Source organism: Vidua chalybeata, chromosome 4, assembly GCF_026979565.1.
Source record: "Vidua chalybeata isolate OUT-0048 chromosome 4, bVidCha1 merged haplotype, whole genome shotgun sequence".
NCBI classification, from domain to species: domain Eukaryota; kingdom Metazoa; phylum Chordata; class Aves; order Passeriformes; family Viduidae; genus Vidua; species Vidua chalybeata.
The window spans coordinates 45,735,801-45,763,289 of record NC_071533.1 but is presented as its reverse complement, the minus strand read 5'-3'; the positions used below and the strand labels follow the sequence as shown (position 1 = coordinate 45,763,289).

Below are 27,489 nucleotides of genomic sequence, written 5' to 3'. Positions count from 1 at the left end.
ACAGAACATGCAGCTTTAGTCAGTGACCTCAGTGTTGTTGAGATAAAGCACCTGAGGAACTTGAGAACTTTAAACTGTGACTGTCAGCTCTTTGCCACCCTAGCTGTTTGTGCCCTTGCTTGTGTTGGGTAGGGAGAGAGAAGTAGATGTGTTTCATTTGCAATGTTCATAAATGTGTTTGGTCTTTGTGACACACTTACTTTGACTTACAGGAATTCTGTGCTCAAAAAAGGTGAAATCAGAAATTGTCTGACGATAGCTTGGCGTATTTGTCTGTTTCCTTAGAAAATATTTTAAAATATTTGAAATATGATGAATCTTTGCCACTTCATCTAGGACTTGGAAGGAGACTGGCAGCTGATATATGCTCCCTTAAGTCTCTAAAGTCCTGAAAGGGCTTGCATGTTTGGGCCTTCTTTCTTGTCTCACTGTATTACTGATTTGTACAGATGCCATGAGAGCTCCTCCCCTTTTCTTTTACTATGATGAGAAAATCAGCCGGAGTGCCATCCTCAGCAGCCTGCTCTCCCTTTCAGTTGTCTCTCTGGTTTCTGACTGAAACTACTTCTTGTGGTGTGGCATGAGCTGGAGGATCAGGAAGCCATGACCACTGAAACATTTGGTTTTTGTTACGTTATGCAGCATATGTTGGTAAAAATGTTGATGTCACTGCAGGGTTTTTTTGCAAGACTCCAGTGGGAATATGAACCGGAGTAAGGGGTGCTTTGTATTGCTAATGTACTGATTAGGTCAAAGAACTTAGGATATGGAATTATTAACTAAGTATAATTCCTTTTCTCCTGTTCTGCTCTTGTTAATTTGCAACAGCTGGATCTTGAAAATGTGACTTTGTAGTGTCTGCATTACATGAAGCCTCACAGAGAAAGCTTTCAGACTTTGCTGAAGCCAAGTCTCCAGTATCCAGTAGTTTAGTGCTGGATTCAGTATCCAGTCAGACTCTTAGTATCCAGTCTAATGCATGAGGGGATTCTTCTGGAGTCTTTGCTGTCAAAATTATTTCTGTTAGGAATTAAGAATCAAACCAGAAATTTGTATGGACTATACATGAAGTACATCATGATGTGTGGGGCCTTTATGTCTTAGTTGCATGAGACTAGTCTTTCTAAATCCAAATATACAAATTTGATGTGTGTTTCAGAAGATGTCTGACCTATCAATTAAGAGGGCATAATAAAGTCACACACTTTCTCCCAAATTGCCAAGATTTATGAATGTCAATGAGTAATTAGGTTAGGATCTTTGTTGGTTTTCTTTTCGTGTTTGTTTTTTATCTTTACAGAAAAAGATATTAAAGAATCTATAATTATCAATAATTTGTAGGTCAGGAATATAACTTTTTGAAGATGGAGCCTGGAGAGGTGAACTCCCTGGGGGAACCATATGACTTTGACAGCATTATGCACTATGCCAGGAACACCTTCTCAAGGTTGGAGTCTCAGGTTATACCTTTTGACTTTTAATTCTCTTCCTGTCTGTGAATGCTGAGAACTATGCTTTTTGAAGTATTTTTAAATCCCTTAAAATGTCCCTTGCGACATAATATTCCTACAGCAGTCAAAGCACAGCTTGTTTATTTTAAGTCAAAATAATTTAATTATATTTAAAAATGCATTTCTTTTCTGTTCAGTTTCAAAGCAGCCTTTTGATCTTGCCTCTGTTCTTTAGATTTTCAGACAAGATAAACTGGAAACATCATTTCATATGATACTTTCTTTTTGTGTCCACAAAAATTTGAATTTCGAAAAATTAAATGAGTGAAATGGCTAGGAATGTTATGTGTAACATGATCTGTTCTCTAAAAGAAAAATAAATCTCCTTTGATGCATAGTTTCATAACTATGGATTATGCAGGTAGAGCACAGGTTAATTGGACATCTACCACACAAGCCACAACCTTTGCTAAGGACTGCAGTCAAGCATTTATAACAGAGGCTGCAGCCTCCTTTCTTTCTTTGTGCAGATTGTTAGTGTCATCAAAACCTTATAGCAAAGACTTCTGCTGGTTTTGCTCTGTCCTGTTGCAGGCTGATCCTTTCTCAGCTCCTTAGTAACTCAGTGGGGCTCTCTCTGAAAGGGTGCAGAGTTGTGGGGAGCTGTGCAATGAGCTGGTCCCATGGGTCAGCCCTACCCTGGAGAAGAAGTGAAGGAGGCATTCATCCAGACTCCTATTACATTTCACCAGCTAATTATTCTCCAAAAATACCAGAGTCATGTAAAATTAAAAGAAACCTCTCAAAAACACCCAACAAAAAGTTTTAGTTTGGAAAGATACATGCTTGGGTGGTTTTTTTTCTCTTGGGTTGGGTTTTTTTTTTTTTTTTTTTGGGGGGGGGGTGTTGTTTTGGTTTGGTTTTATTTAAAATACTTTTCCAATTCATGCATTTTAAAGTAAAAATACTAGATAATCTGACACTTTGAAATAAACTGAGTGCCACTAAAATCTCACCAGCCTTTGCAAATTTGTTTGGCTTGTTCTCTCAGTATAAATTCTATTATTACATAAAAATCCAACCAGAGGCTCTATTACCCAGCATATGCATAATTCACCCCTGGAAGAGCATGGGAATGAGCCACATGAGGTAGCTATTAGTCACATTGCTTAATCCAATTACACATACCATTACCTTAAGGAAGAGATTATAAGAACCTGTATAAAATAGAATAATTGAACAAGACAGAACCACCCTGAGTCCTAGGGCAACAACAACATCAAGGTAATTTGATTTGTTGGCCCTGATTTCACCACTTTCCAAGCTGGCAAAAACTGAGAGTGCCGTGAATAGGCATGCCCTGCCCAAAGGTACAAGGGTTTGTTACTTCATGCTGTCTAAAAATAGCCAGCAAAGCCCTGAGGTTGGGTATTGATTTGCACTAATTCATCCTGCAAGTGTGAGTGATGCCCAGTGAGGCATATTGCCAGCTGTTTGTTAGACTTTGCTCACCCAGATAAGTAGAAGGAATCACAAAACATCATAAAGTTCTTGTTGTACGCAATGGTTTTGTTCATGCTGTATTCAGACTTACAGTATGTCCCTTTATTAAAGTGCTAAGGCATTCAAGAGAGGATTGCTTTCAAAGTTTTTCAATGTATGAAAAGCATCAGTTTGAGTTTGTGCTGAAATTCAGTGGAAAATAGAATTGTAATTTATAGATGCAATCACTTTCTAAAGAATAATGTGCTTTTGTTCTAGAAAGTTCTTTATTAATGCCATATGTAGTTTTTTTTCAATGTTTAGGATAACATCCTGAAATTCTTCTGTCTTTACAAAATTTCTAGTGATGCCTCAAAAAATCTAACTGGATAAAGAGAGCAATATGTATCTGCAATACTCAAAATGGTTCGTGAATTATAACTTAAAAACCAATATGTGTTTATAAATTGTATTCTTAACTACAAGGATCGTTACCATTCGTTAATTTGGATCTGTGTTATGTCTGAAAGTACTGGCTTTACTTTTCAATAAGACCCCTACAGGTGATTATAAAAAAAATTAAATAAAAAGAGACTAGAAACATATTCTTCTGTTAACTGCTATTTTATGGGATTTGAAGGGTTTTAAATTCTACAACGTGATAATAGAATGTAGTTTTGTATCTTACTTTATTAAAATTTATTTGAGAATACCAAAATGTTTTAGATCATATTTAAAATCTGGGAAATTTTGAATAAACTGCACATTTGGAACAAGTGTACTTCTCTATGATGTCTTGTCATTTAAGGTTAATACCACTGAAATCACATATGGTAAGTTGATATATTTTATTGTGAGGCAAGTAAAGGCTGGCAAGTAAGCATTTCTGTTTTGAAAGTGTCAGCAGCTAGAGTGGAGTTAAATGTCTTGCAATACTTGACAGACTCATGATTGGCAAATGTGTTTGACTCTCACATGTAAGTCAGACTATAGGATTTCTTATAAAAAATTTGTCAGAAATAGGAGCTTTGTGATTAAGAATTTTGTGCTATAGAGTCACATATTTTAATAAAATTTTATATTTTTTTTCCAATTTAGCAATAGCTTAATGGCAGTGTCTTTTCCCTGTGTAATCTTAATAGCAGTTAGAAATCTTCTTCCTCTTTTTTTAGCAGAAATATAAAAGCTTATATGTTAATTGATGTACTGAGAGAAGATTCTTTTTTGGTAACTTTGCATAAAATTTGCCAACCTGAGGAATTTTATGGCATGTTGTCTGCATTTAAAGTTCTGTATTTTACCCTGTTATTTATGCCAAATGTAAAAACCAGATTTACAAAACAGGTAAATTCATGGAACTCAGACAGTCTTATGAGAGAAACCTGATAGGGGTTTTTGGGGTCTATTTTTATTTTTATTTTTTTTAGGGGCATGTTTCTGGATACCATTCTCCCTTCCCGTGATGACAATGGTATACGACCTGCCATTGGCCAGCGTACCCGTCTAAGTAAAGGAGATATTGCACAGGCAAGAAAGCTGTATAGATGTCCAGGTATTGCACCACAAACAAAAACCACATACTAGCAACTGTTTGACTTGTTGTTCAAGAGAAATTATAAACTTTTTTAGTCAGCTGCTCGGCATTCTCTTTCTGTGTTGGCAGCTGACATAGGCTGCTGAGGAATCGAATCACCAAAAAAATCTTATGGATAAGGTCACTGGAATGCAAAGCACCTAAGGACAGATGAACTGTATGAAACCACATGACATTTCAGTCTGCTTTCCTTAGCTGTTCAACAACTAGAAAAATATGTTTAATATCACTTCTGGTTTGCATACTGGTTGGAGTCCTTTATTTGAATTCAAGTTGAGTGCAGAAGGAGCAAAATTAATTATTGCACTTGGCTGTGAACCCATTATATTTTTTTTAAATGTGTCAATGAAAGAAGCAAGGACAACCAAATTGTAAGCTCTTGTGGATGAGATGGTTAGATCTTTCTACAAAATTTATGTAGTTTTAACAGATACATTTAAAATTTAAATGTCTTCTGCCTAATTTTGTCATCCTATAATTTGAATGCATATTAATTTTTTATCTCAAAATAGTGTGGTTGAGTTGCTGTCTGTCTCAGAGACATCAGTGGCAAGCCTGGAGTAACCCAGAGTCAACCCTACAGTTCATGTTGTTCTCTAGTGCTCTTTCTTCACTAAGTGCTGCCAGAATGGAGGAAATCTTAAAGGAAAAGGTTTTAATCTCCTTGCTCTAGTTACTGCTGATACCACAGTTAACCTTTGGTGTCAACCAAAGAAGTTCAGAAGTGCCATCTCTCAGTCAGAATTTACCAGCAAGATCCTTGTGGGAGGCTGGACATCCCTGCTCTGTGCCATGTAGGCTTACAGCTGTACTGCTCCTCATGGGAATGAATGACATCTCAGGAATTGTTTTAACTTAGATACATTGCCACTTTTAACCAGCTGATCAACACAACAGGACTAAAGAAAGCGATCAGTGTTAAAGTAATGAAGTTGCATCAAACTTGCAAACAAGCAGCAATGAGATCTACTGAAGATCTGGGGGTTCTGATGTGCATTTGATGTACATTGTACAGCTGAAATGCACTTTTCCTTTGTGTTGTGAGTATGCTGAACATAGTCTTGTATATAATGAGAACAGACCCAGAGATTCTGGGCCAGCCAGAGCAGAAACCACTTAAACACCTTTTCTTTAACAACTGTTCCTTTGGGAGCAATTTCTGCTCTTTCTTTTTGGTATAGAAAGTACTTTAATAATGACAGGCTTGGCAACATTATTGCTAATGAAAGCATACAGAGAACAACAACTTCATGAACACAAAGAATACGTATATATTTTGATAAAAGACAAGTTTTGGAGGAAAGAAGTAGTATGTAAAAAGTAAAACCACTGGGCAAGTAGGTAGTATCTCATTATCATATTGACTTAAGAAAGAAAAATGAAAAGAAATTATAAATTAGTCTGTTTAGTCTGTATATAATACTCTTAATATGCACTTTCAAAACTGTAAAAGATACAATGTACATTTAGAGCTAATGCTCAAGGAGTTATTCAGAGAAAATATCCTTTTCATATATGTCATGAAAATGTACTAAGAATTATAATTTCTTTCAATGTTGTGAAAGTCTTGTTGAAAGCTTGTTTCACAGTATTATAAAACCACTGTGGTTGTTCAGTAGCAGTTTGCACTTGAAAAGTAAGATATTTTTTGCAGTGCCAGTGAACATGGGTCACATGAATAATAAAAATGAATGGTGATTGAAGGATTATGCTCCTTTTCTGGCACCCAGCTTTGCAAACTTTGGGATAAAACGTATGGCTTTCCAGCCTTACTTAGATGAGTCATGCCATAAAAGAAAGTGAGTTTTAAGAGAGAGAAAAAGGCAAAAGTTTTTTTCTACAGCACACTATTTAAAATGCTGTTTTTTCAATTAATATTTTTAATAGAAGCTGCATAGCTGAATAACGCAACCCAGACTGAATCCAATAAAGAAAACAAATCTCTGGAAGTTGTACAGTACTTTTCTTCTAATAAATTTTCCAGCAAATACTGAAATTGAAAATTCAGACAGGCATTTGGTTTTATGTAAAGAATCAAGTGAACATTGTAGTACATAGCAATAAAATCCCTGATATGTGTTGGTTTTGGAGGTATGTTTTATTACCTGTTTCAGACAAAAGATATTAATCATGATGCCTGCTTGTGATAAAACAGCAGTGAATATTTCAGTCCTTAATAATACCTGCATTGTTTCATGTGTTCATTTGTGTTGCCTTAAATGCAATGCAGTGAAAATGCAGAAAACAATGACTTAATCAGCATTTTCCAGAGACCCACACTTCTACGATACAGGATTTTATAGTATTGTGCATGTTTTGTTTGGAGTTCCAGTTATTTCTGCAAACAGTTGCTGGCCCATGTCTTTTTCTGGGGCCCATGAACATGAAGTTGAGCTCAGGTTTGCTGGAAAATACAGGTGATCCTCACAGCAGGAAAGAAGCTGAGCCTTCCAGGGTGTTTTAGATAGTCAGGATATTCAGGGTCATTATTCAGGAAAGGGCTTACTGACCAAGAAACAGCTTTGAAACTGGTGAAGCCAAAGAGTGAGATTTGATAACCTGCCTTTCAGCAGCAGGGTAAGTGCCAGGTCTCTAAAATGTAGCAACAGCAATTTTGATTTGTTTTTAACTTTTCCTTAAGATTTTTATAAAAGGAAAATGTAATTGCTGAGAGGGGTCTGTTACATTTTAAAACCAAATTGTTATGTGATGGAATAATGAGGGGAAAGAAAACAATAAAGTTGAAGTTCTTCCTCTGCGAATCTGATTTTGGATTTTTACTGTCTTGGTATTTGAGAATAGAACTTGAATTCAAGGTTGGACGTATTACAGTGGTTTTCAGACAGACTAATTGAGTAATAAAATGTGTTTTCTTCTAGCTGCTAAAATTCAACACAAGGTCTACCTCTATAGTTTTATATAGAAATTGTGATAATATTTACATAGCTTAATAGGAGCAGAAAAACAAGAAAGGAAAATGATGGAGGAGGATACTCATATGCCAAAAGACAGAACAAAAAAGTGTGTAGAGTGGGACTGCATAATGGATAGGAAAGGAGTCAGACTAGTGGGAAAATCTGCTTAGAGGAAGAGAAGGTGGATGGATGAAGTTCAGCAAATTTACAAATTGCCTGTTTCTCTGATGGTGTGTGTAGAAAAGAGCAGATGAAGGCTGAAGCCTGTTTCTATTTTGTGCTGTTCTCACTGTTCCTCAGGCTTAACTTGCTGCCATCCCTATTAGATTCGAAAAGAATGTTCACTTTCAAAAGTCAGCCTTTGTTTACTACATAAGGAGAATTAGGGTTTTTAGATTAAGACAGTTTCCTTGTAACTATAAAGAGGAATCAAGTCAATAGTAAGACCCCAAGTTGCAGTAAATTGATTTAAGTTTTTGATTTAACACGAACATGATCAGCAGTAGATATTTTTAGGGCTCTGTGGCAGCTTTATATGCCGTATATGTATAGTTGTACAGACTTGGGTCTAAGTGTTAAAGAAGAAGGGTAAACTCAAATTAGCCATAAATGATAGTATGTATTTGCTAGTGCTATGTACAGTGGAATGAGACTTGGTTCCCTAAGTGTCCTGGGGGATCTGGGCTTCATCATTTGCAGATTTCACAGTAATCCTTGATGGGACTTGACCATGTGTGTAGGCCAGCCCAGAGATGTATCATACACAGGCTGTGTAATTAAACACTGCTGCAGACTACACTGGTGGGAATTGCTTTGTATAAGCTCATAATCTACCTGCTGCCTACACCCAGTGCTAATCTTTACAAGGAGAAGCAAAAATAGTTTCCCTCTCCTGACCACAGAAAATCTTATTAGATGTCTAACCTTCTCAAGCTGTAAAGCAGAGGAGAGTGGCTTTTATGGCTAGAGTCTGTGTGTGGGGAAAGCTAAAGTGGTGTTTCTGCAAGTGGTCTAGCCTAGTAAAATTGATATAAGGCATGACATTTGAAAGGGGGGGGGAAAGCATCCCAGAAAACCTTGTAAATATTAATGATTAACAAAGGAATAAAATTGTACAAATGCTTTTTAAAGCAGAGTCATATAAAATTGAAGTTGTAATTGATAACTTCTGACTTGAAGTATACTAAAATAAGTATGAAATGAAATTTAAATAAGTGGCCCTTACCACTCATTTTCCTTCCACATTTCTCTCCCAAAGTGGATTTCATTGCTAGTGGACCATTATACAGTAAAAAAAAATTGTAATATTCTGTCTTATAAGCCTAGTCGTGGATACTGCAGTTACTACAGTCCAAATACAAAGAAAACCTTTACATTCTCTAGTGATAGAACTTTAACCATTTCCCGTTGCCTAGAAATGTGCTTTTCAACAAGAAATTCCCAAATATCACCCTGTCTACTGCAGCTTTGGAAGCCAGCCTAGAGCTCAGATCCCATAGAAAATTAATTCAACTATTGATTGGTATAAGCTGTTCCTGTTATAGCTCCCTTGAGTAATCAAGAATTTACAGTTAAAAGATAAATATGGCAAAACACATGAAGCCCAAGTCCATTTTATAAATTCTGATTGTGTTAATTCTTAGTTGAAGCTATCTACTTACAAGTTTTTTTATGCTTCTGTTAAATTTAGAGATATTTCTGAAAATAATTTTAATTTGATAGAGAGCTCTCAGGAATTTAATAAGGATAGAAGGTAAATTTTCATATTAAATAGCTTTAGTCTGTAATTCCTGGGGGGAAAAAAGTTCCGTGACTCCTTTTGCAGCTTAAAAGCCATTGTTTTAGGTCTGTACACGTCTTCTGTATATGGAGCACAGAGTGTTCTGACGTAGACTTAATGAAACCATGGATGAGAGAAAGAGTAACAGAGGGCTCTAAAAGAGGTGAGAGGAGTACTTGGATTCTTGTGGAAGTCTCATCTTTAGGCCCTACTGTCCTCTACTCCAACAGTTTCACTGTTGGCTTTTTCTGAAGTGCTTTACTTATGCACTGTAAGCTATGGCACAGTTCACCAGCTCTGGGGGAACCCACTACAGGACTCTGCAACTTAAATGTCTTTGCATTCATTGTTGTGTTAAAAAGAAATTGTGGTTAATGACAGATATAGCCTTTTCACTGAAAGGGCTTTGTGCAGAAATACCACTTGCTGTGGCTGCCTGCAATTTTTTAAAGATAAAAACACATTTTTTAAATGAAGGGAGGAAAATAGTTTCTTTTCCTGTTTCATTCATAAAGGACACAGTGATGGTGTCTTTAGCTATTACACTTCTTGAGGACCATGCTATTCTTTCCTTTCTTTTCTCATCATGATAACCATTTGAGTGTCCAAGAGCATATTTAATGCCTTGACTATAATTTACACCTGATATAACAGTGTAGTTGTCTGATCACATCTTAGATGTATTTTAACAAAACAGCTTTACAGCTGTGTTGTCTTTGTCATAGGCAATCTTTTCCTTTGTCCTCTTTTATTTAAAGATTTTCCAGAACATTTATAATTCATCAATATTTTGATGACATGGTTGTTCACCTGCTGCCAATGGTAGCCCTGTAATTTGAAAGCACTGCAGATCTGATTACACTGTTAGTCATGAGATAATATCAAATTCACATCTTGTATTATACCTGCAAAATCAGGGGGTGAAAACATTTGATTAAGGTCAAAAAAGATGACTAAGATGCAACACCCTACCAAAATCAGTTTTAATGGTGGAGAGTGGCAGTAACTTCCAACGTTATATTTTAGTATGAAGATGCTTTCTTAGCCAGCATCCACCAGCATCTAGCAGCATGATTGACAGGTGAGAGAAGGGTGCTAAAAGCTTCAATAATAAAGAATATAAAAGCTTTTGGTATTTTAAGACTTTACATTTGCTTTGCTTTTATTACTTGTATCTCTACAAATCACTCTTGCTAAGAGACTTTGTTGAATATAGGATTTAGTTTTTTATACCAACGCAAATAAGTGAGTTTAGGTCAGATCAGTTTTTCATGTGGGTAAAGGCCTAAATTAAATAAAACCACTGAAAAAATTTTAGTGTGATGCAAGTCATGTTGTGCTAGCATTTTTTTTTATTTCTTAAGGGATGTCTAACTTTTTTTTAATTACCAAAATTGTTCTATGTATAATATTGCAGTTGATTGACAGCAGTGATATTTTTTAAGGCTGCCATAATTTTGGTTATGTCAGCAGACAACACACAAGTGAAATATTTAATGGAATAAAAACATCCTGCATAAAATGGAATGAATGTCAGACTGGCTTAAAACCATGGCTTTTAATAAACTGTAAACTAACTAGTTTATTTTCCATTCTGCATCTGCAGTGAGTTAAATGTATTCTGAGTAGATATTGGAAAGATGCGTTTTTCTCCATTAGGCACATTAAATTTTATATTTTTACGTAATTTGTTTCTTTCAGCCTGTGGAGAAACATTGCAGGAATCTACAGGCAACTTTTCTTCTCCTGGATTTCCAAATGGTTATCCTTCCTACACACACTGCATATGGCGAATCTCTGTGACCCCGGGAGAGAAGGTATTTTAATGTTCTTTAGCTAGACGCAGATATTATTTTCAAAGTAAAGTAAAAAGTCTTTTTTGTTTAAGTTTAAAAGATGCATAATAATTGAAAATAATGGTGTGTCATAAAAAATGGGACCATGGACTATGTACTAATGACTTTGCTTTGATACGTGGCATCAGAACCACATAATCAATTAGATGGATGTACTTGTGAAATAAAGACATGATTTCAATCAGCTGTGTGCTTGCACCATGAATTCCCTTTAAAACTTGACACCATAGTTCAATATCAAAGTAGAAGAGGTGATTCAGGCTCCTGAATGGTCCATTTTCCAGCATGGGCTCGGGCCAGCTGACTGAGATGTATGGGACTGATAGCTGGGCTGTAACGAAAGAAGTTCTTAGTGTATTCAAGAAGATGTTTCTAAAATGAAACCATAATAACATGAGTAAAGAAAGTGTCATTGTGGGTGTTGCCTGGAATTGGTTCTAGTGCATATAGTTTACTTTCTGGAGATCAATTTTATGGGAAAAAGAACGGGGAAAAAATGGGCTTGGTGAGAGCAATTTGGAGAGAGAAGTGTGCCATCCTAGTGAAAGTAAAACCTGTCCTTCTTGTGTACACTTTCAAAATGTGCTAACTAAATCTCATTGTAAATTATTGGCTCAAATATCATCCTGCTTCAAAACAAATACGGCTAGAGGGAGTGATAAAAAGCCTTTAGCTGAGACAAAATGTGCAGGAAAAAGGATGTAAGTTTCCTCACATGAAGCAGTGGCTAATATCAAGCAGTCAAGTACTAAAGACAAAAATACAGAATTCAAAGACTGAAATATAGAATCTAACAGATTCAGTACTGGCAAGTTCAAATAGGAAGACTCAGCTCTTGCCCCCAGATATTTCAGTCATTTGTCTCAGAAGTCTCCCACTATGTATGAATTGGCCTTTTTTTTCTCCTGATTGTATTACTTTGTTCCATGTTTCTTTCAGGTCAGGGTCCTGGTAGGTGCGGCACCAACAAGATATACTCTTGTTGTTCTAATAGATCCTGAGGAGCTGTAAGGGCATTTGCTACTGTGGGGAATGAAAGAAAAGTAATTTGGAGAGTGTTTGCCCTCCTCTGGGCAAGCGCCAGAGACAGGAGGAAAACTAAACACTCTCTGCTGGGAGGAAAAGGGTGGCTCAGCAGGTTGTCAGGGAAAAAAAAATAGGAGATGAATAAGAGAATGTTTGTGCAAAAGATGAAAATTGCTCTAGATAGTGAATTTATGTCCCCATTATTTGTGTTATGTTTTAGACATTACTGTGATAACAGAAAAAAAATGGCTTAGGTTTTTTTTTTTCCACAAATCCATTAAAAAAATAAAAAAGTGTGCTCATCTACAATTATTTGCTCTTGAAAAAATACTTACATCTGCGTTAGTGTTGATGTTTAAGTATTTATAGCATAGTCCAACTTTGTATAAGCCTATCTATTGACACCAGTGTAATATTAATATGTTTGTAATCTAACAAGAAAAATAGTCTTGAGTTTGTAACCACCACTGAAGCTGTATTATACTAGACAAAATCTTAATAGGGGAAAGCCCCTATGTTGAAATCAGCAAAGTGAGAGGACTGATTCCTTTCCCAGTTTACCTGCTGCCCCAAATGAGGAAAAGAATAAGCAGAATTTTCTAGTTGAAATTTTACATGACAAGTCATATCCATATGGCACTGTTATTACCTCAAAACTCTCTAGTCTCCATGTAGTTCAGTAAGAATAAAGTAAATTATATTTGTGCTAGTGTCAAAAAGTCTGTTTGTCCATGCTATTCCCATAGGATATTGGCTGTCTTGAGATAAAGAACTCTATGAGATTCTTTTTTTTCCCATGAGGTCTAAATATTAGCTAAAACATATATCCTGATACCTTGGACAAGGATTATACTTGATCCAAATTTTTCTCAGTAAATGGTGATAACATTTTCATATAATGAAGGGAAAAGGAAAATACATTCAAATTTTTGTTCCTTTGCTGCTTTGGCCCTGATAAACCTCAGGAATATTGTGTGGAGATTAGAGCATATGCAAGTGCATCATGCCATGTTCTGAAAGGTCAGTGAGCACTTTAGTCACCTAAAAAATAAATTGGAAAGGCTCTGCCTAGCTCTTCTCTATTTATTTATTGAGATATAGCATTCTGCTGTATAAGCATAGTTTGGATGACTTCTATCCATGCTTCTTTCTGCAAGTAAGGACTCTTTGGATCTTTGATACCCAGAAATTTAACGAAGGCTGGAACTGCAGTGGCATGCACAAGTTTTGTAATTCCCTTTATTCACAAGGCATCATGAATTGCCAAGCCAACATAAAATATGTGTGTTCCTCAGAGTAAAACAAGGTAGTCCATTCACCTTTTACTTTTGAGACTTAAGACTACATGGTAAACTACAGCTATAAAAGCTGTACTCAGTATATCTATACACAGAAAAGTCTTAGAGGGAGGATGGCGTTATTAATGCTGTGTGCCCCCATCCACGGTGAATCCTACTTCTGGTGTGTAGAAATTTTATTGGCATAGGGAGAGTTGCAGCTGTGCCAGTGTTTTATTTGAATTTGCCTTTTTGAATAGGTTGCACTACTTCTGAATTTTCCTTAATGTTTTACATGAAAGATAAAATAGTCCAGAAAAATCCTTGATTGATATGCGTAAAAAATGCCACCTGCAAAACCCTAGGTTTGTATTACTGGTATTTGTTGTATATTTTGGCAATATCAGGCTATAGGAGGTATGATATATTCTCTTGGAAGCTGCAGTAGCACAATTGAATCTGCTGTGTAATCAATAATTCTTTAATTGTGCTGACAAATACCCATTGATTGTTTTTCCTGGGAAGCCTCTCAGCAGTCCTGTCCCCTTGAATAAGCTCTGCCTTGTCTGTAGCTCTATTTAATACTTTGCAGAATAGCAAATCAGAATCTTAAATACATTTAAACTTGTTTGGTTCATGTCCTGAAATCATGCTGTGACAGACTGGGGGTTCTGCCTATGTACAGCTAATGAATTCTGGTCAGTGTTAAGAAATTGCTGTATCATCAAATACCTTGGCATGTCAGAGTGAGAAAAGGCTGTGAAGGTTATTTCATGTAGTTTCAAAAGCAGGGGCCACTGAGGAGGCTCATTAAATTTTAACCGTTTCCATTTAGATAGCGGCACTTTGAGACATTGACATGATCACAGCTAAGTGAAACCATCCATTTCCCAACCCTATCCTGGCAACTAAGGTTTGGAAAAAGGTGAATTTCCAAGCAAAAACCAGAGAAGAAATCTGATGTTTCAGTTGTGTCATGGAAAAAGGAAAACTCGTGGCTAGTGAGAGACCTCCAGGCTCTGAGAAAGTGAAGCAGTGGAGGAGGTATAGGTTGTGGCTTCTTGCTTCCAGCAGAGCCAGCTGGGTTAGTGTAAGCAGCTGTCAGCATCTCATCAGGGCAAAGACAAAGGGCTGCCCCTTGTGAACCCCTCTGACTGCACAGATAGGGGGTAAAGTTGGCATGGCTGGAAAAGGACAAGACTGATGAGGGCAGAAGGCTTTCAAGCAGTATGGCTAAATACAGAGACACCCACTTACATTTGAGAAAAAAAAGGATGGATGCAAATGGATGATTTGAGGAGTACAAAAGTTTTGTAAGTTGGTGTGGTCTCTATTTGAAGGAAGAGTTGAAGAAGAAAAATTCTGCCAAGGACAGAGAATTTCTGTGTATAAGAGAATGATCTCTCTGCCATCCTCTGAAGTAGATTCAAATAGGATTTGGAAACATATTAAAAAACTGAAGTAGAGTAAAGCATATGAATGTTTTGACTTTCAGTCGGCTCTTCATATTTCTCATAGTAAATAGGTGGTTTTGGAATTCTGGCAATATTTGTGCATTTATTTCTTCAGTACATCTTCCTGAAGGACTGTCCAAGTAGTAAAGACAAAATGTCCTGTGGGTTAAATATCCATGAAAGAGTGCATGAAACCAAGAAGTTTGAGATGGAACTAAACCATCTTATCTGACTGTCTGGGTTCATTTCTCCAGTTACGCTGTTAAAATTTTTTCCTTGCATCTGGACTAAGGGTAAATTCCTCTCCTTTCAACTGGTACTCACAGCTGCTCCATAGGCTGCCATAGAGATGTATTTTTGCAATGTGAGGTACCTGCTACTGTGCAGCAATTTGTGTTTGTTTTATAATGGCAGGTTTCAATTGCAAATTTCTAAGATCAAAACTAAGGTAATACCAATTCTATGCTCAAATGTGAATAGAGAAGGATTTCAGTTAGTTTGAAATATTTATTTATGTGCGCTGAGGAACTGATTCTGAAGAAGATGAATTGTTTTTCCAAGTATACCTAAATCAAATAAAAAGGTATTAATTGGAAATTAATTTATAATAAAAAATACGAGTAATTTTGAATGTGCTTGTTTGGATTTATCACTGTAATTGCAGGACATGATGTTAAGACTATCCCAGTCAGTCAGGGTTTAAACTGTAGCTATTGTGTCAGTGTGTGATCAGGACAAATCCTATTCCTGTGTTAAAAGTATAAGTTTATGGCAGTTTAGGATTAATATTTCTAAAACAGGGATAACATAATTTAATATAAGGGTAGTCCTTGTAATAAGTATTGAAAATATGCCTGTTTACAGATATTCTCAATAACACTTGGAGTCCAAGTTCAAAAGTTCCAGAAATGTGCAGAACTCCGATTTCTGTATAGAAAGCTTTATTATCATTTCATAAAGAATCATTAAGGGACTGTATACCATTTCTTATTAGTGAACTTTCTTTCAGAATTACTGTCCAACGTTGTCAACATTTATATGTCTCAAAGGAAATATCGTGTCAAAACAATCATAGGAGAAGCACAAACCAAAAGAAAACAATTATTTAATTTTTTTTTTTATTTGCAGCTGATTATAATCAGTGCTGGTTATAGTCAAAATGTAATGGAAGGGGAATTGGCAGAAGAATTATCAAGTAATGTACTAAAAATTATATTACTCTTATATTTTACCTAATTAGCATTTTCAAATTTTTATTTCTCAGTGGAAAACCTCCTGTGAGCAATTAAATCTGAGTAGTTTGTCTTGATTTTGAACAAATATATAAGATTCAATGCAATAAAGTTTTCATGTTCCCAAGAAACTTTTGCTTAGTCAAAGAAATAATTGAGGAGAGGATAATTAAACGTCTGAATAGTTGGAATTCTATTACAGGTGACCATTCTGGCTTCAGTTCTTCAGAATGTTGTCGAGATTGTTTTTCTCTTATTTACCACACATGATTTATTTCTGCCTTCTCATCTGATTGCAGATCGTTTTAAACTTTACCACCATGGACCTTTACAAGAGCAGCCTCTGTTGGTACGACTATATTGAAGTAAGAGATGGCTACTGGAGAAAATCCTCTCTGCTTGGTATGCAACTGTTAAACGCTGCACCGTCCACTGCACCACACTCATTGGGCTCAGTGGACCTGCTGTTGAACCCACAACAAACTTCTTGGGTTTCAGGTGTCTAGAATGGATCTAAACTTGGGGATGGGGAAAAAAACCCTCTAAATGGCCTTGACTTCAAGCCTCAAGCCTTCCTTTTGCTGCAGCTTGCCATTATTCAGCTGCAAGTGTGGAAAGATGACACCTACAAAATGTGCAAGATTTTGCCTTGCTTATGGATATTGAATTATGAAGCTGCTCTAGTTGTTTGTTTTTTTTTTTTTTTTTTCAGAGAATTAGGGAAGAAGTGTAGAGACAAATCTGTAGAGCATGTGATGGGAAATTCATAGGTCATGTGATGAGAACATGCACCTGCTGTAGAGCTGTTCTTACGAGCTCTGTGCCTGTACCTTTAAGATTATGAGCAGATTGCTTCTCTTTGTTGTTTGTGTGCTCTTCCCTGCTCTTGCAGAGAAGAGACATGCAAAGCAATAGTGAATTGAGTTGCAACTGAAATGTAAAAGCTGTAGTCATCCTATTTTAATTCAGAAGGTTGGTGAGAAAATTTCACCTCCTGTACTGCTAGTGCCCAGGTACAGAGGACAGCTCTCTAACAGGAATGTCTATTTTCTTGGCCTTGAACAGTAAATAAAGAAGAAACAGTTCAGACCAGACCGTAATTATCCTCTTCACCTGTTCTCTGTCAACTAGAACAACAGAAATTTTACCTGCCTAGGCAGACATTAAGAGGGTAATGTGAATAGGTCATTTAGATTTTACTTTTAAAATCTCTTTGGCCCTTAGGCACAATCAGTTGTATTAGTGTGACCTGCATTTGTTCCTTTTTTAAGATTAGTACTCACTTTTCCCTTCCAAAATGCATGTGTTTTTTATGTGTATAAACAACCTCGAACAATATTTTTTTTCATTAATTCCACAAAGGTTTTATGCTTAGAGTTGTGAGCCTGACTGCAATAAAAAGTTCTGAAAGCTTTATAATAAAATCTTTGTGTGTTAGGTCCTGATCTGCAGAAACACATGTGCTTAACCATAAGCGTATGGATAGTTCCGCTGAGTTGGTTCTGCTACTTCTGCCTATAATGTTAAACACTTGTATAAATGTTTGCAGCATTTGGCTTCAGAGGCGGCAGAAAATGCAGTTACTGGTTGCATGTTTTTAGGCAGGTTTTGTGGTGACAAACTGCCAGAAGTGCTCACATCCAACGACAGCAGGATGTGGATTGAGTTCCGCAGCAGCAGCAACTGGGTTGGGAAGGGTTTTGCAGCAGTTTATGAAGGTAAGCCTCTTACAGCATTAAAAATAAATTGGTTATGGAAGAATAATATTAACCAGATAATTTTGATATTAATCATCCCCCACCAAAACTAACATGAAATTAGTATTTTATCACTAAGAGACAGTAGGTGCTAAATTACTAGGCAGGGCATTTAGAAACTCCTCCTGTGAGTGGATTTCAACTGAGCTCTTTTTCAGGGAAATCACTGTTAATAATCATAAACATTTTTTACCGGTCTTTTATTTACTAAATATGCATGTTCTTGCACTTAGTGTTTGCAAAGATTATCCTTCAGAAAAATCTGTCTTATATTTTCCATATAATCTGGGCATAGTTAACAAAGGCGCCCATGCACATTGAGTATATTACCAAGTCAACGTTTACCTGTTTAAAATAGAACCTGTACTTTTCATGAAAATATTTTTAAATTTATATTTACTGTTTCTTCAAACTGAATGCAAGCTTGAAGTGATAAAATGCAGGTTAAAATGTAGGTTAAAGTGCATAGATCATTATAAAATATGAGATTTTGCTTTCATTTGTCTCTAAAGATTAGTAAATATCAATGAAGAATGTTTATTAAGTGTATTTCAAGAGTGAACAAAAATTTAATTATTTTGACTCTTTAAATATATTCTGTAAAATGTGTAGATTCAGATTGTCCATGATTACAAATTCATCCTCAATGCTGTAGACATGTTTAGAATTATTAGAAATGCTAAATTATATTTGCTAACTAAAATACATATAATGGTTTAAATCGATTGTGTTTTCAATAATTTATCCTTGGTAGATTTAAGTATTGTCCAGAACAATTTTATTATTAGTCTTGAAAATGCGATCATATAACGTCACTTTGGGCATGGGGAAATTACAGAAAATGTCATTATTGACAGTAAAATGTTATGCTTTTATCAGCTATTTGTGGAGGTGAAATCCACAAAAATGAAGGCCAGATCCAGTCTCCCAATTATCCTGATGACTACAGACCAATGAAGGAATGTGTATGGAAAATAACAGTGTCAGAAAACTACAATGTAGGATTAACCTTTCAAGCTTTTGAGGTAAAGCCTTTTAACTAATCTCAGACAAGCATCTAGTGGCTAAGTGACAGTGAAATTTAAGGGAATATTTATTAAACCTGTGAATTAATTGAAGACTTCTAAATGATAAATTAACACTATAATCCATGAAATTTCACTTCCCCAGAAAATTTCAAAATTAAAAGTTTTTATGTTATCTCTAATATTTGAATTAGAATGTTAAAATTACTGGAGATAGTCACATTTTACCAAGTACATCATCCAGCTCAGCAAGGTTACTTCAATATTCTGTTAAACAACCAGGACTTTTTATCTCTGCTAAATCTTATTTTCAAAAATGAATACGTGGCTGGAGAAAAAAAACGCTCTGTGCTTTGGCTTCTGCTTTGAAAAGGAAAAAACCCTAAAACTAATATTCAGTTCACAAACCTGTATTTAGTGAGCAAAGAAAAAAGATGTGGTGAGTCGTCATAGGTGTATGTTTTTAGTGTATATCATGCTGTGTATAACATTGCTAAACTGTGGTGAACTATCACATAAAAAAAAAGTAATATTTCATGTCTGTTTTATTCCTACACAATACACCAGCTTGAACTTTTAGATAAATTTTGAGTTAATTTGAGTTAATTGAGTAAATTTTGAGTTAATTTGTTTCCTTTGACTATGCTTCGGCAGTAAGGGCATGAAGAACATTTTTTAAAAATCTAGACTTTTTTGCTTTATGTTGTACCTAGATCTAAATACAAGTATAGTAAACATAGCTGTAATTTCCAACCTGACGCTTTAGTCTTGCAGACAGATTTCAGGGTTATGGCACATTTTTGCTCTGACTGGTAGAATGATTTGAGTGTGAGACAACAAGGGATTGGGACTTTATCAGCAATTATTAATGTAAAGTATAGAAGTTTGAATATTTTCATAGGTTCTACTGAATTTTCCTTTTTTAATCCTGAATTAATGTCAGTTCTAGTGCAGACAAGATCAGCTTCCCGTGATCTTCTGAGTCTGCTTGACCTGGCTCAATATTACTTACCCCATAGTATGTTAGTCTCTTTATTTAAGCCGTGTTGAAAATGAACATTTTGAGTACCTTTTATATAATTTGCTGACTAGATACGGAGCTTTTCTAGTCTGCCATTGCTGCTCAGCATTTTTTAGTGTGATGACAAGGGAAATGGCCCTATTCCTCTGCAAAAGAGAGTTGCTGCACTGTTTGGTCTGGGTGCATTTGATCAGCACTGGTCTTCACGTGCTTGAACTGACCTCAGTTCACTGTCATTGCTGGGAGAATCAAATATCTCTCCCTGTCTTTCAGAACCTTTTTCTGATCACCAAGTTAGGGACTATTTACAAGTGTGAAGATGGCATGCTTATGCTTCACCATACAGGAAATAACCAGAAGTTGACAAGTGATTAAGACCTTAGGAAGAAATGTCCAGTTTTTCCTTCAGACTGTTCAATATTATGGCACTCTCTAGAGGTGAGACATGTGGACTAACACCTCATAAGAAGAAAGAGGAAATTGAGCAGAAATACAATCAGGGGACAGTCTCAAGTTGGGGCTTATACTTCATAAGTTTTGAAAAGAAAAAAAAAATCCAGCAGTAGGGACTTGAAATACTTTTCCAGGGAGAGTCTGAGCTGTAATTCCAGAGTGGCAAGATGCCCTTGAGCACCAAATGAGGCACCCCAGACAGGCACAAGACTGTTATATCTGTCTTTGTGGCATCTTACTGGCTCATCCACTGGGCTCCCTGCTGAAGATGGGAGTAGCTTTGGGAGCTGCTCTGGAGTGCCTGGACATTCACCACTGGGTCCAATTTCCGTTTCTGCTCCCAGCTCTTGAAGGTAGGTGTTTTGGTTTTTGGTACTAAGTCCCGCTCTGGACTGAACCCTTGGTGCACTGCCCAGTAAAACAAAAAGTTGTTTAAAAATCACTGTTCTTGGTGCCAGCTGAGATAGAAAAAAGTAAATGTCAGGCCAGAGAGTTATTGCAGTGTGTTTGTGAGAAAATTACTTCTCTGTCTTCTGAAAGGTACAGTTAAGTAAGAGGAATTCTCATTATCCCTATGTAATACTAGAAAAAATAACTGTATAAATAACCTTCATTCTGAAATAAAAGCACTAGGGAAACTGAGAATTTCAAACTGTGTCAATGAGTCATCTTGTTTTGCCTGCTGTGGGCAACACATTTTCCACTGAGTGCAGGATTCCACTTTCTTATTTGGCTGCTATAATTTCCACTGTCTGTGTGAGAGTAGTGAGAGTAGAGATGTTGGGACTGGGAACTCCATATTTTTCATTATTACTGTCACCTTTACAATATTGTTCTTTGAAAATTAACAGGTTGTTGTTTGGTTTTTTTTTTGTTGTTTTTTTTTTTTTGTAAGTTTATTTGCTTTTTTATTTAAGAACTTTCTTTGGCAGTCTCTCCAGCTAAAAAAATCCAGAGGGTTTGTAGAGCAGATTCATATTAATCTCCCTCATTTGAGTGACCTTGTTAAACTCTTTGTAGATAGCAATAATTTAAATTATTTTTACATAAATCTGGGAATAAAATTTATCTGATCTACTGATTTCAGTAGGCATATATGCCACTTTTTATGACCGAAGTCTACAACCTGAGGCAGATACGTTTACCTGTATTGCAGCTTGACTTTATGAACAAAATAATTAACAATGACAAAAAATAATGTAAAGATTTTTACAGCAGTATGATTGCTTCCATATTTGCATTTCATATCCTTTTTTCTCTCTCTTTTTTATTGTTTTTGGTTCAGTTTTAGGGTTGTTTGTTTGTTTGTTTGATTTAATTTTTAATTTTATCTTCATTTTTTCCTATTGGAGGAGTGCTATAAGACAAAGGTACTCCGGATGTGTATTTGTTTTTATGTGGGTTTTTTGGTTTGGTTGGTTTGTTGTTGTTTTTCTAAACCTGAAACTATGAGGCCTATTTTTTTGAGAAGGGATGTAGGGAATGTCTCTGGCTTGCCATTTCTCTGGGAGATTTCATAGTGTTTTCCTGTTCTAATGTGCCTGCTTTAGTAATTTTTCTGACAGTGTCTTGACTTAGTTCTCTGATGCCATTTAAATTCTAGGTTTCCTCCAAGGCCTTCAGGAGCCAAGGTTATCTTTCAGTTTCCTATAGGAAATTCATTTTTCTGTAAAAAAATTTTTAGATATGATTTCTTTTTTAACATTTGCTAATATTCCGTGTATTTCTTCTCATCAAGATGTAATATCATGTGAATATCTTGTGAAATTTTAGTGTTCCAGTAAACAAGTTTTATGGGATCAGTCCAGTTACAACCAAACTCACCAGGGATCCTTTCATTAACTGGAACAGATTTTCCTCGAGGAACAAATAGGAAGTAGGAAGAATAAGAAAGATAGAAAATATAGGAGGAAGCAGGAGGAATAAGAGACTATTGCAAGTGTAATAGGCCTTTGTATGGTAGTGTTCCCAGATGATAGTACCACATAATCCTAAAACTTGAGATATGGGAAAAAAACCCACATTTTATAATATTTTCTTTCATTGATTACCAAGTACCAGTTATTTCTCAAAACCACAATACTTATCTGTTAGTTTACATATAGGTGTAACACTTTAATACTGATGATACTGGCATCACTTGCACTAGTAGTAAACGAAATATAAGTGAATATGGTAGAACAGCCACCTTTCAAATGGGTTTTTTTGAAACTCAATAGCATTTTGCAGGTTGGTTGATTCTTATAGTCTTAGCAAGTTTAGAAACTTACTTCTATACAAAATGTATTTTTAGCTGTTTTCTTCTGCTGAAAGTAAAGTGATCCTCAGAAAAGAAATTACTAATTCACCTCAATGGAAATTTGGCGCATGTAACTTGGAGCCACACTTGGCTGGTGGATAATCATAATTTCCATATTGCCCGTAAAAATGGAAATATGGAAAAAACTGATTTTAATTAAATTTCTTGAGTACTGAAATTACCACAGATGTGTGGGGAAAATGCATAATTTTTCATTGATATTAGTGAGCTTTGGACCAATTCACTTCTCGATTTTTACTGAGATAACAAGGCAGACTTTATTTCAAATTAGAATATGATGTCATGAATTTATTATTTAGATTAATGAAAATTTGGAATTGGTATTGTCAAAAACTTACCAGTGCTCATGTTCTGCATTAGTTGCATACAATTTCCGCTAAAATCAGCAATAGGTGGTTACATCCCAAACCTTCCTTGCTTTCCTCAATCATTCCCAAACTCTAAGCAATTCCTGAGCAAAATACTAGGAAATATGCAATATGGTTAGTGACAGAGGAGTGCGTGGGAGAAAATTATGCATGTAAATGCCTGGAGAATTAGAAATTTGGAAAGAAGACAGAGAAATGTCTAAGTGTGTAAGTGCCATATTTTGATGCCACTAAAATGGCATAAAATCAAACAGTTCCTTCCCTCCAGTTTTCCCTCTTACATAAGAAATCTTAATGTGCTGAGTGGATGCTCCTTAGTCTGTGGTCATTCCTGAGCTTTGTGTTGGTCGTGATACACAAGTAGAGTAGAGAACCAGTAGATACTTCTGCTTACTGTGAAGCTTAGGTGCAAGAAAAACTCTCTCTGGAGATCAAATGTAGATTTTTCTGGGCTTAATTTAGACTTCATTGATTTAACAGAATGTAGATGTGCTGATTAGATTTGAGGCTTTCTCCAACCCTTCTACTTGACTGTGATACTCTCTCCCTCCCCATCCTCTCTATCCCTAAGCTTGCCTCTCCTGATTCAGCCAGTTAGTTTAAACAAGAGTGTTCTTACAGGAATTATTTTTGAATGCTTGGATCTAGTTAATTCTGTTATTAATAAGACTGAGCAATGTGAAGTATTCCAGCAGTAAAATGACGCAGCTCAAGAGGGTTTTTAATTCTGTTGAGAATGACACACTCTCAATAAAGACAAGCACCATAAATTATCTAGCTTCTGGACAAGGTCATATTTGGGCTGCTACTGCTTTCCTCTCTGGTGCAATTCCCATTCTGATCGACTCTGGAAATACTATTATGTAAAGAGCACAAGACTCACTACTCAAGTAGACATGCACACGTGCCCACTCACATATTAATCTGTGTTCAAATGTCATCCAGCAGAAAGTTTAAATGGAAAAGGGAAATTTTCAGTTGTTCCGGTTTCAGTAGGTTTCTCCATCAGTACAGCGAAGATTCACTCATTGACCCAGAAAATCAAAAGAAATCAGGAACCTGAAATCAGGAATTGTGCAGGAGAAACTGGCTGCATTGGCCACAGAAAGATTAGTTTCTTTTTGTCCTCTGTTCTCTTGACTACTTAAGAGCTGATCATCTTAGACATGTGTTTGGATCTAATTTTTCAGATGAATCAAATTCCTTACGCACCTCAATTTTTTTACCTTTATCCTGTAACATCAGTGAACAGTGCCAAATGCAAAATTTTACTCTGTCTGGAGAATAAAGGGATATTCTAAAAACCTTATCATATTGATGAAAATTGAGCTTTTTAATATTGCTAAAACGGTGAATATTTCTGACCTGTTTAGTTGCTGAGCCATTAATCTTCTTTAGTTGAGTGTACATGAGAAAAGAGGACTTTACTTGAGATGAGAGTAGAAGTTTAGCAGAACACTAGGAAACTTAGAGGTGAGCATGTCTTTTTTAGTTTTTTTTTCCCAGTTAGACTGTTGTGTCCTTAGTAACATTTAATTTTTTTTTTTATAGAAAACAAGTATAGTTAAAATCTATTCAATGATGTTCGTTCATCTTCCTGCTGCTTGAACCCTAAACAGAGACCTTAACCTTAACTTTGAAAAATTTTAATTCTTTTTGTTACCTGACTGATATTTATGGTCAAGTTCAGGTAGGTCATTTTGAAAATTATGTTTTACAGATTGAAAGACATGACAACTGTGCGTATGACTACTTGGAAATCCGAGATGGAACAAATGAGAACAGTCCTTTAATTGGTCACTTTTGTGGCTATGACAAGCCAGAAGACATTAGATCTACCTCTAATACCCTGTGGATGAAGTTTGTCTCTGATGGAACTGTTAACAAAGCAGGGTTTGCAGCTAACTTTTTTAAAGGTAAGTATTAAAACATATTTTGGGGCAGCTGAACAGCTGTTATGAACAGTTTATCACTTCTTGGACTAGAAAAGTTATGAAAGTATGTTAAAAATATTTCTCAATCTTTTTTTTACTAATAGAATGTATTGTCTCTAGAATAATTTTTCCTGGGCATACAACTTATTCAAAACAAAACAATAGAGGTTTTTGTGTCTCCTAGTAAAATGTGTCCAAGGAATGAAGGAATATATTCAGCACAAGTTTCTTCTGTCTTCAGGTTCAGTTAATCAACTTCTGAAACATATCTAATTTTGTAAAAAAGTAGCATTTTGTATAAAGTTAAACAGTAAAATTGCAAATGGCTTTTTTTTTGCCATTTAAGTTTTTTTATTTTCTTTGTCCAAATCTTGTCAGATTTTTCCTAATTTATTTTCTGGATTGGTCTGCTTTATCAATTTATTACTCTCTGTAACCATGGAAAAAACCCAAAAGAACAGATCAGAAATCATATTGAGCAATAACCTCATAGTCTTCTTTCAATTATGGGTGTTTTTTTTGGGAGAGGAGGATGTCATACAAATGCAACTATGCCTGAAGAATTTGATGCATGGAAAGTTGTCATTTGCACACGGTGCTGCTGGTGGCACAGTTAAAGCCACTGGCAGTGTTGTGGCCATGGTAACACCTGAAGTACAGGTCATGCGACCAGGAAAGCCTTTTTGCTCTTTTGAAAAGAAACCATAGCTTTTCTAATCCTAACTGATAGTTTTCATTGTAGACAATTATAACTTTGAAGGGTATAGGCATGAGAGTAGGAGTTCTTATTTTTTTCCTGAGAAATTACTTGTCCTGGTGTAAGAAAACAATATTCCAGCATCTGAGGAATATTTCAGTAATGAATCTCATGGGTATATTTCAGAGCTAGTAGAGAGAACACACAATTCCTTTCCCTCCCCCAGTCCTGATTCATCTTGTTCCTTTTAATATCAGGAGAATAAAAACCTAGGATTTGAGGATTCTGTTAATCTGTTTTTGAGTATGAATTCAGGATAATGTACAGATTGATTCTGTGGGAGATAAAGTGCCCTTCAAGTGACCCTACTGTGGATTTTCCATCTTTCCTTCAATACTTTGTACTGTCTTTAGATTATGGCTGTCTGATGCTGCACACAAAGTGCTTATAAATTAGTTCTGCAGCTGTCAGTAGATATTGTTAAAAAAAAAAAAAAAAGAAAAAAACAAAACCAGACCCCACAAAGGATGAATTTTTATTTGCTCTGTTGCAGGTCTCCTTAGCATTTGAAAATCCTCTAGTCAGCAACCACTGTGGTTTATGTAGTGCATCTTATAATGGCAAGCATTTAGCTTTCTGGGTTAATATTGATCCAGCAGTTACAGCTGAGGAAGGTAATTATTTAACACATTTTTGCATTCTTGCCTGTCTTGGCAGAGGAAGATGAATGTGCCAAACCTGACAATGGTGGCTGTGAGCAGCGCTGTGTAAATACCCTTGGCAGTTACCAGTGCGCCTGCGATCCTGGCTATGAACTTGGTCCTGACAAAAAGAGTTGTGAAGGTACAGTGTGCTGCTGTCTTATGGGCTCTTAAAGCTCTCTGAGTGCCATTGCCTGAATGAAATGCTACACATTCTTAGGCTCTGTCTGAGCAGCTTGAGATCTGTGGAACCCAACCCAGAAAACCAGTGCTGTCCTTTCAGTAGTCATGCCAGAGCCATGTCTGTCAGCAGCTTCATTTTGCAGATTTTGCTGTTCATCAATCAGGAATGGTGCAAAGTAGGACTTCATACCACTTATTACACTGTTCTTACTCACTAAAACAAAGTCTCTCAAGGAGACAATTACCAGCAGAATAATCTGCCACTTTCTCAGAATCAGACTGTTTAATGACCCCTCTGGCCACCTCTGACTGGGATGTGCCTGGGAAGCTGGCAGGTCTAGAAGAGCAAGGTCCTCTATTTTAGCTCAAAGCTCAGAGGAATCTTCCCCTCTCCTAGTCACACTGTGGGCTTCTCTTATTTTACAGGGTGAGCAATGCATGTTCAAATAATCATTTGGAGAAAAAAGAAAGAGATAAGCAGAAGTCTGTGTAAACATAGGATTGAACTGAGATAAGATTTTGCATTCTATGCATATTTCATATCAAAGGAAAGAACCATAAGCTCTTGATCATTATGCACCAACTATTGTTTGAGTTTTACTTATAGACACCAATAAATCAAAGGATAGCACAAATTTATTCTTAGCTCATCTGTTTGACTAGTTGAAAGGATTTTGAAAATTGGGGTGCTTGGAGTCCTGGTTTTCTTCTGATGCAATTCACTGGTCTCTCTTTGTTCTAATTTCCTGTCTTTAATTCATTATTTTTCACAGTTTGGGGTAGTTTTGCCTAGTTTCTCTGCAATTCTTTTTTGTTATTTTGGTTTTGGATCTGCAGGGTTGGTTTTGGTTTTTTTATTGTTGTATGTTTGTGTGAGCTGGTGGAAGTCCTAGATTAAAGACATGTTAGATTGTGGCTCTCATTAAGCTGGTTGGGTTTTTTTGGTTGTTTTTCCTCCCTCCT

The 27,489-nt window shown here is 36.0% G+C and overlaps 1 protein-coding gene across 1 annotated transcript in view; it reads left to right on the top strand.

Moving 5' to 3' along the window:
* Positions 1 to 27,489, top strand: part of TLL1 (tolloid like 1) — a 126,484-nt gene that overhangs the window by 72,097 nt on the left and 26,898 nt on the right. The window contains exons 7-14 of the mRNA XM_053940520.1: positions 1,342 to 1,447; positions 4,361 to 4,485; positions 10,924 to 11,039; positions 16,367 to 16,469; positions 17,669 to 17,785; positions 18,704 to 18,849; positions 24,732 to 24,927; positions 26,360 to 26,485. Coding sequence (XP_053796495.1) covers positions 1,342 to 1,447; positions 4,361 to 4,485; positions 10,924 to 11,039; positions 16,367 to 16,469; positions 17,669 to 17,785; positions 18,704 to 18,849; positions 24,732 to 24,927; positions 26,360 to 26,485 — 1,035 coding nt within the window. The remainder of the gene's footprint in view (positions 1 to 1,341; positions 1,448 to 4,360; positions 4,486 to 10,923; positions 11,040 to 16,366; positions 16,470 to 17,668; positions 17,786 to 18,703; positions 18,850 to 24,731; positions 24,928 to 26,359; positions 26,486 to 27,489) is intronic.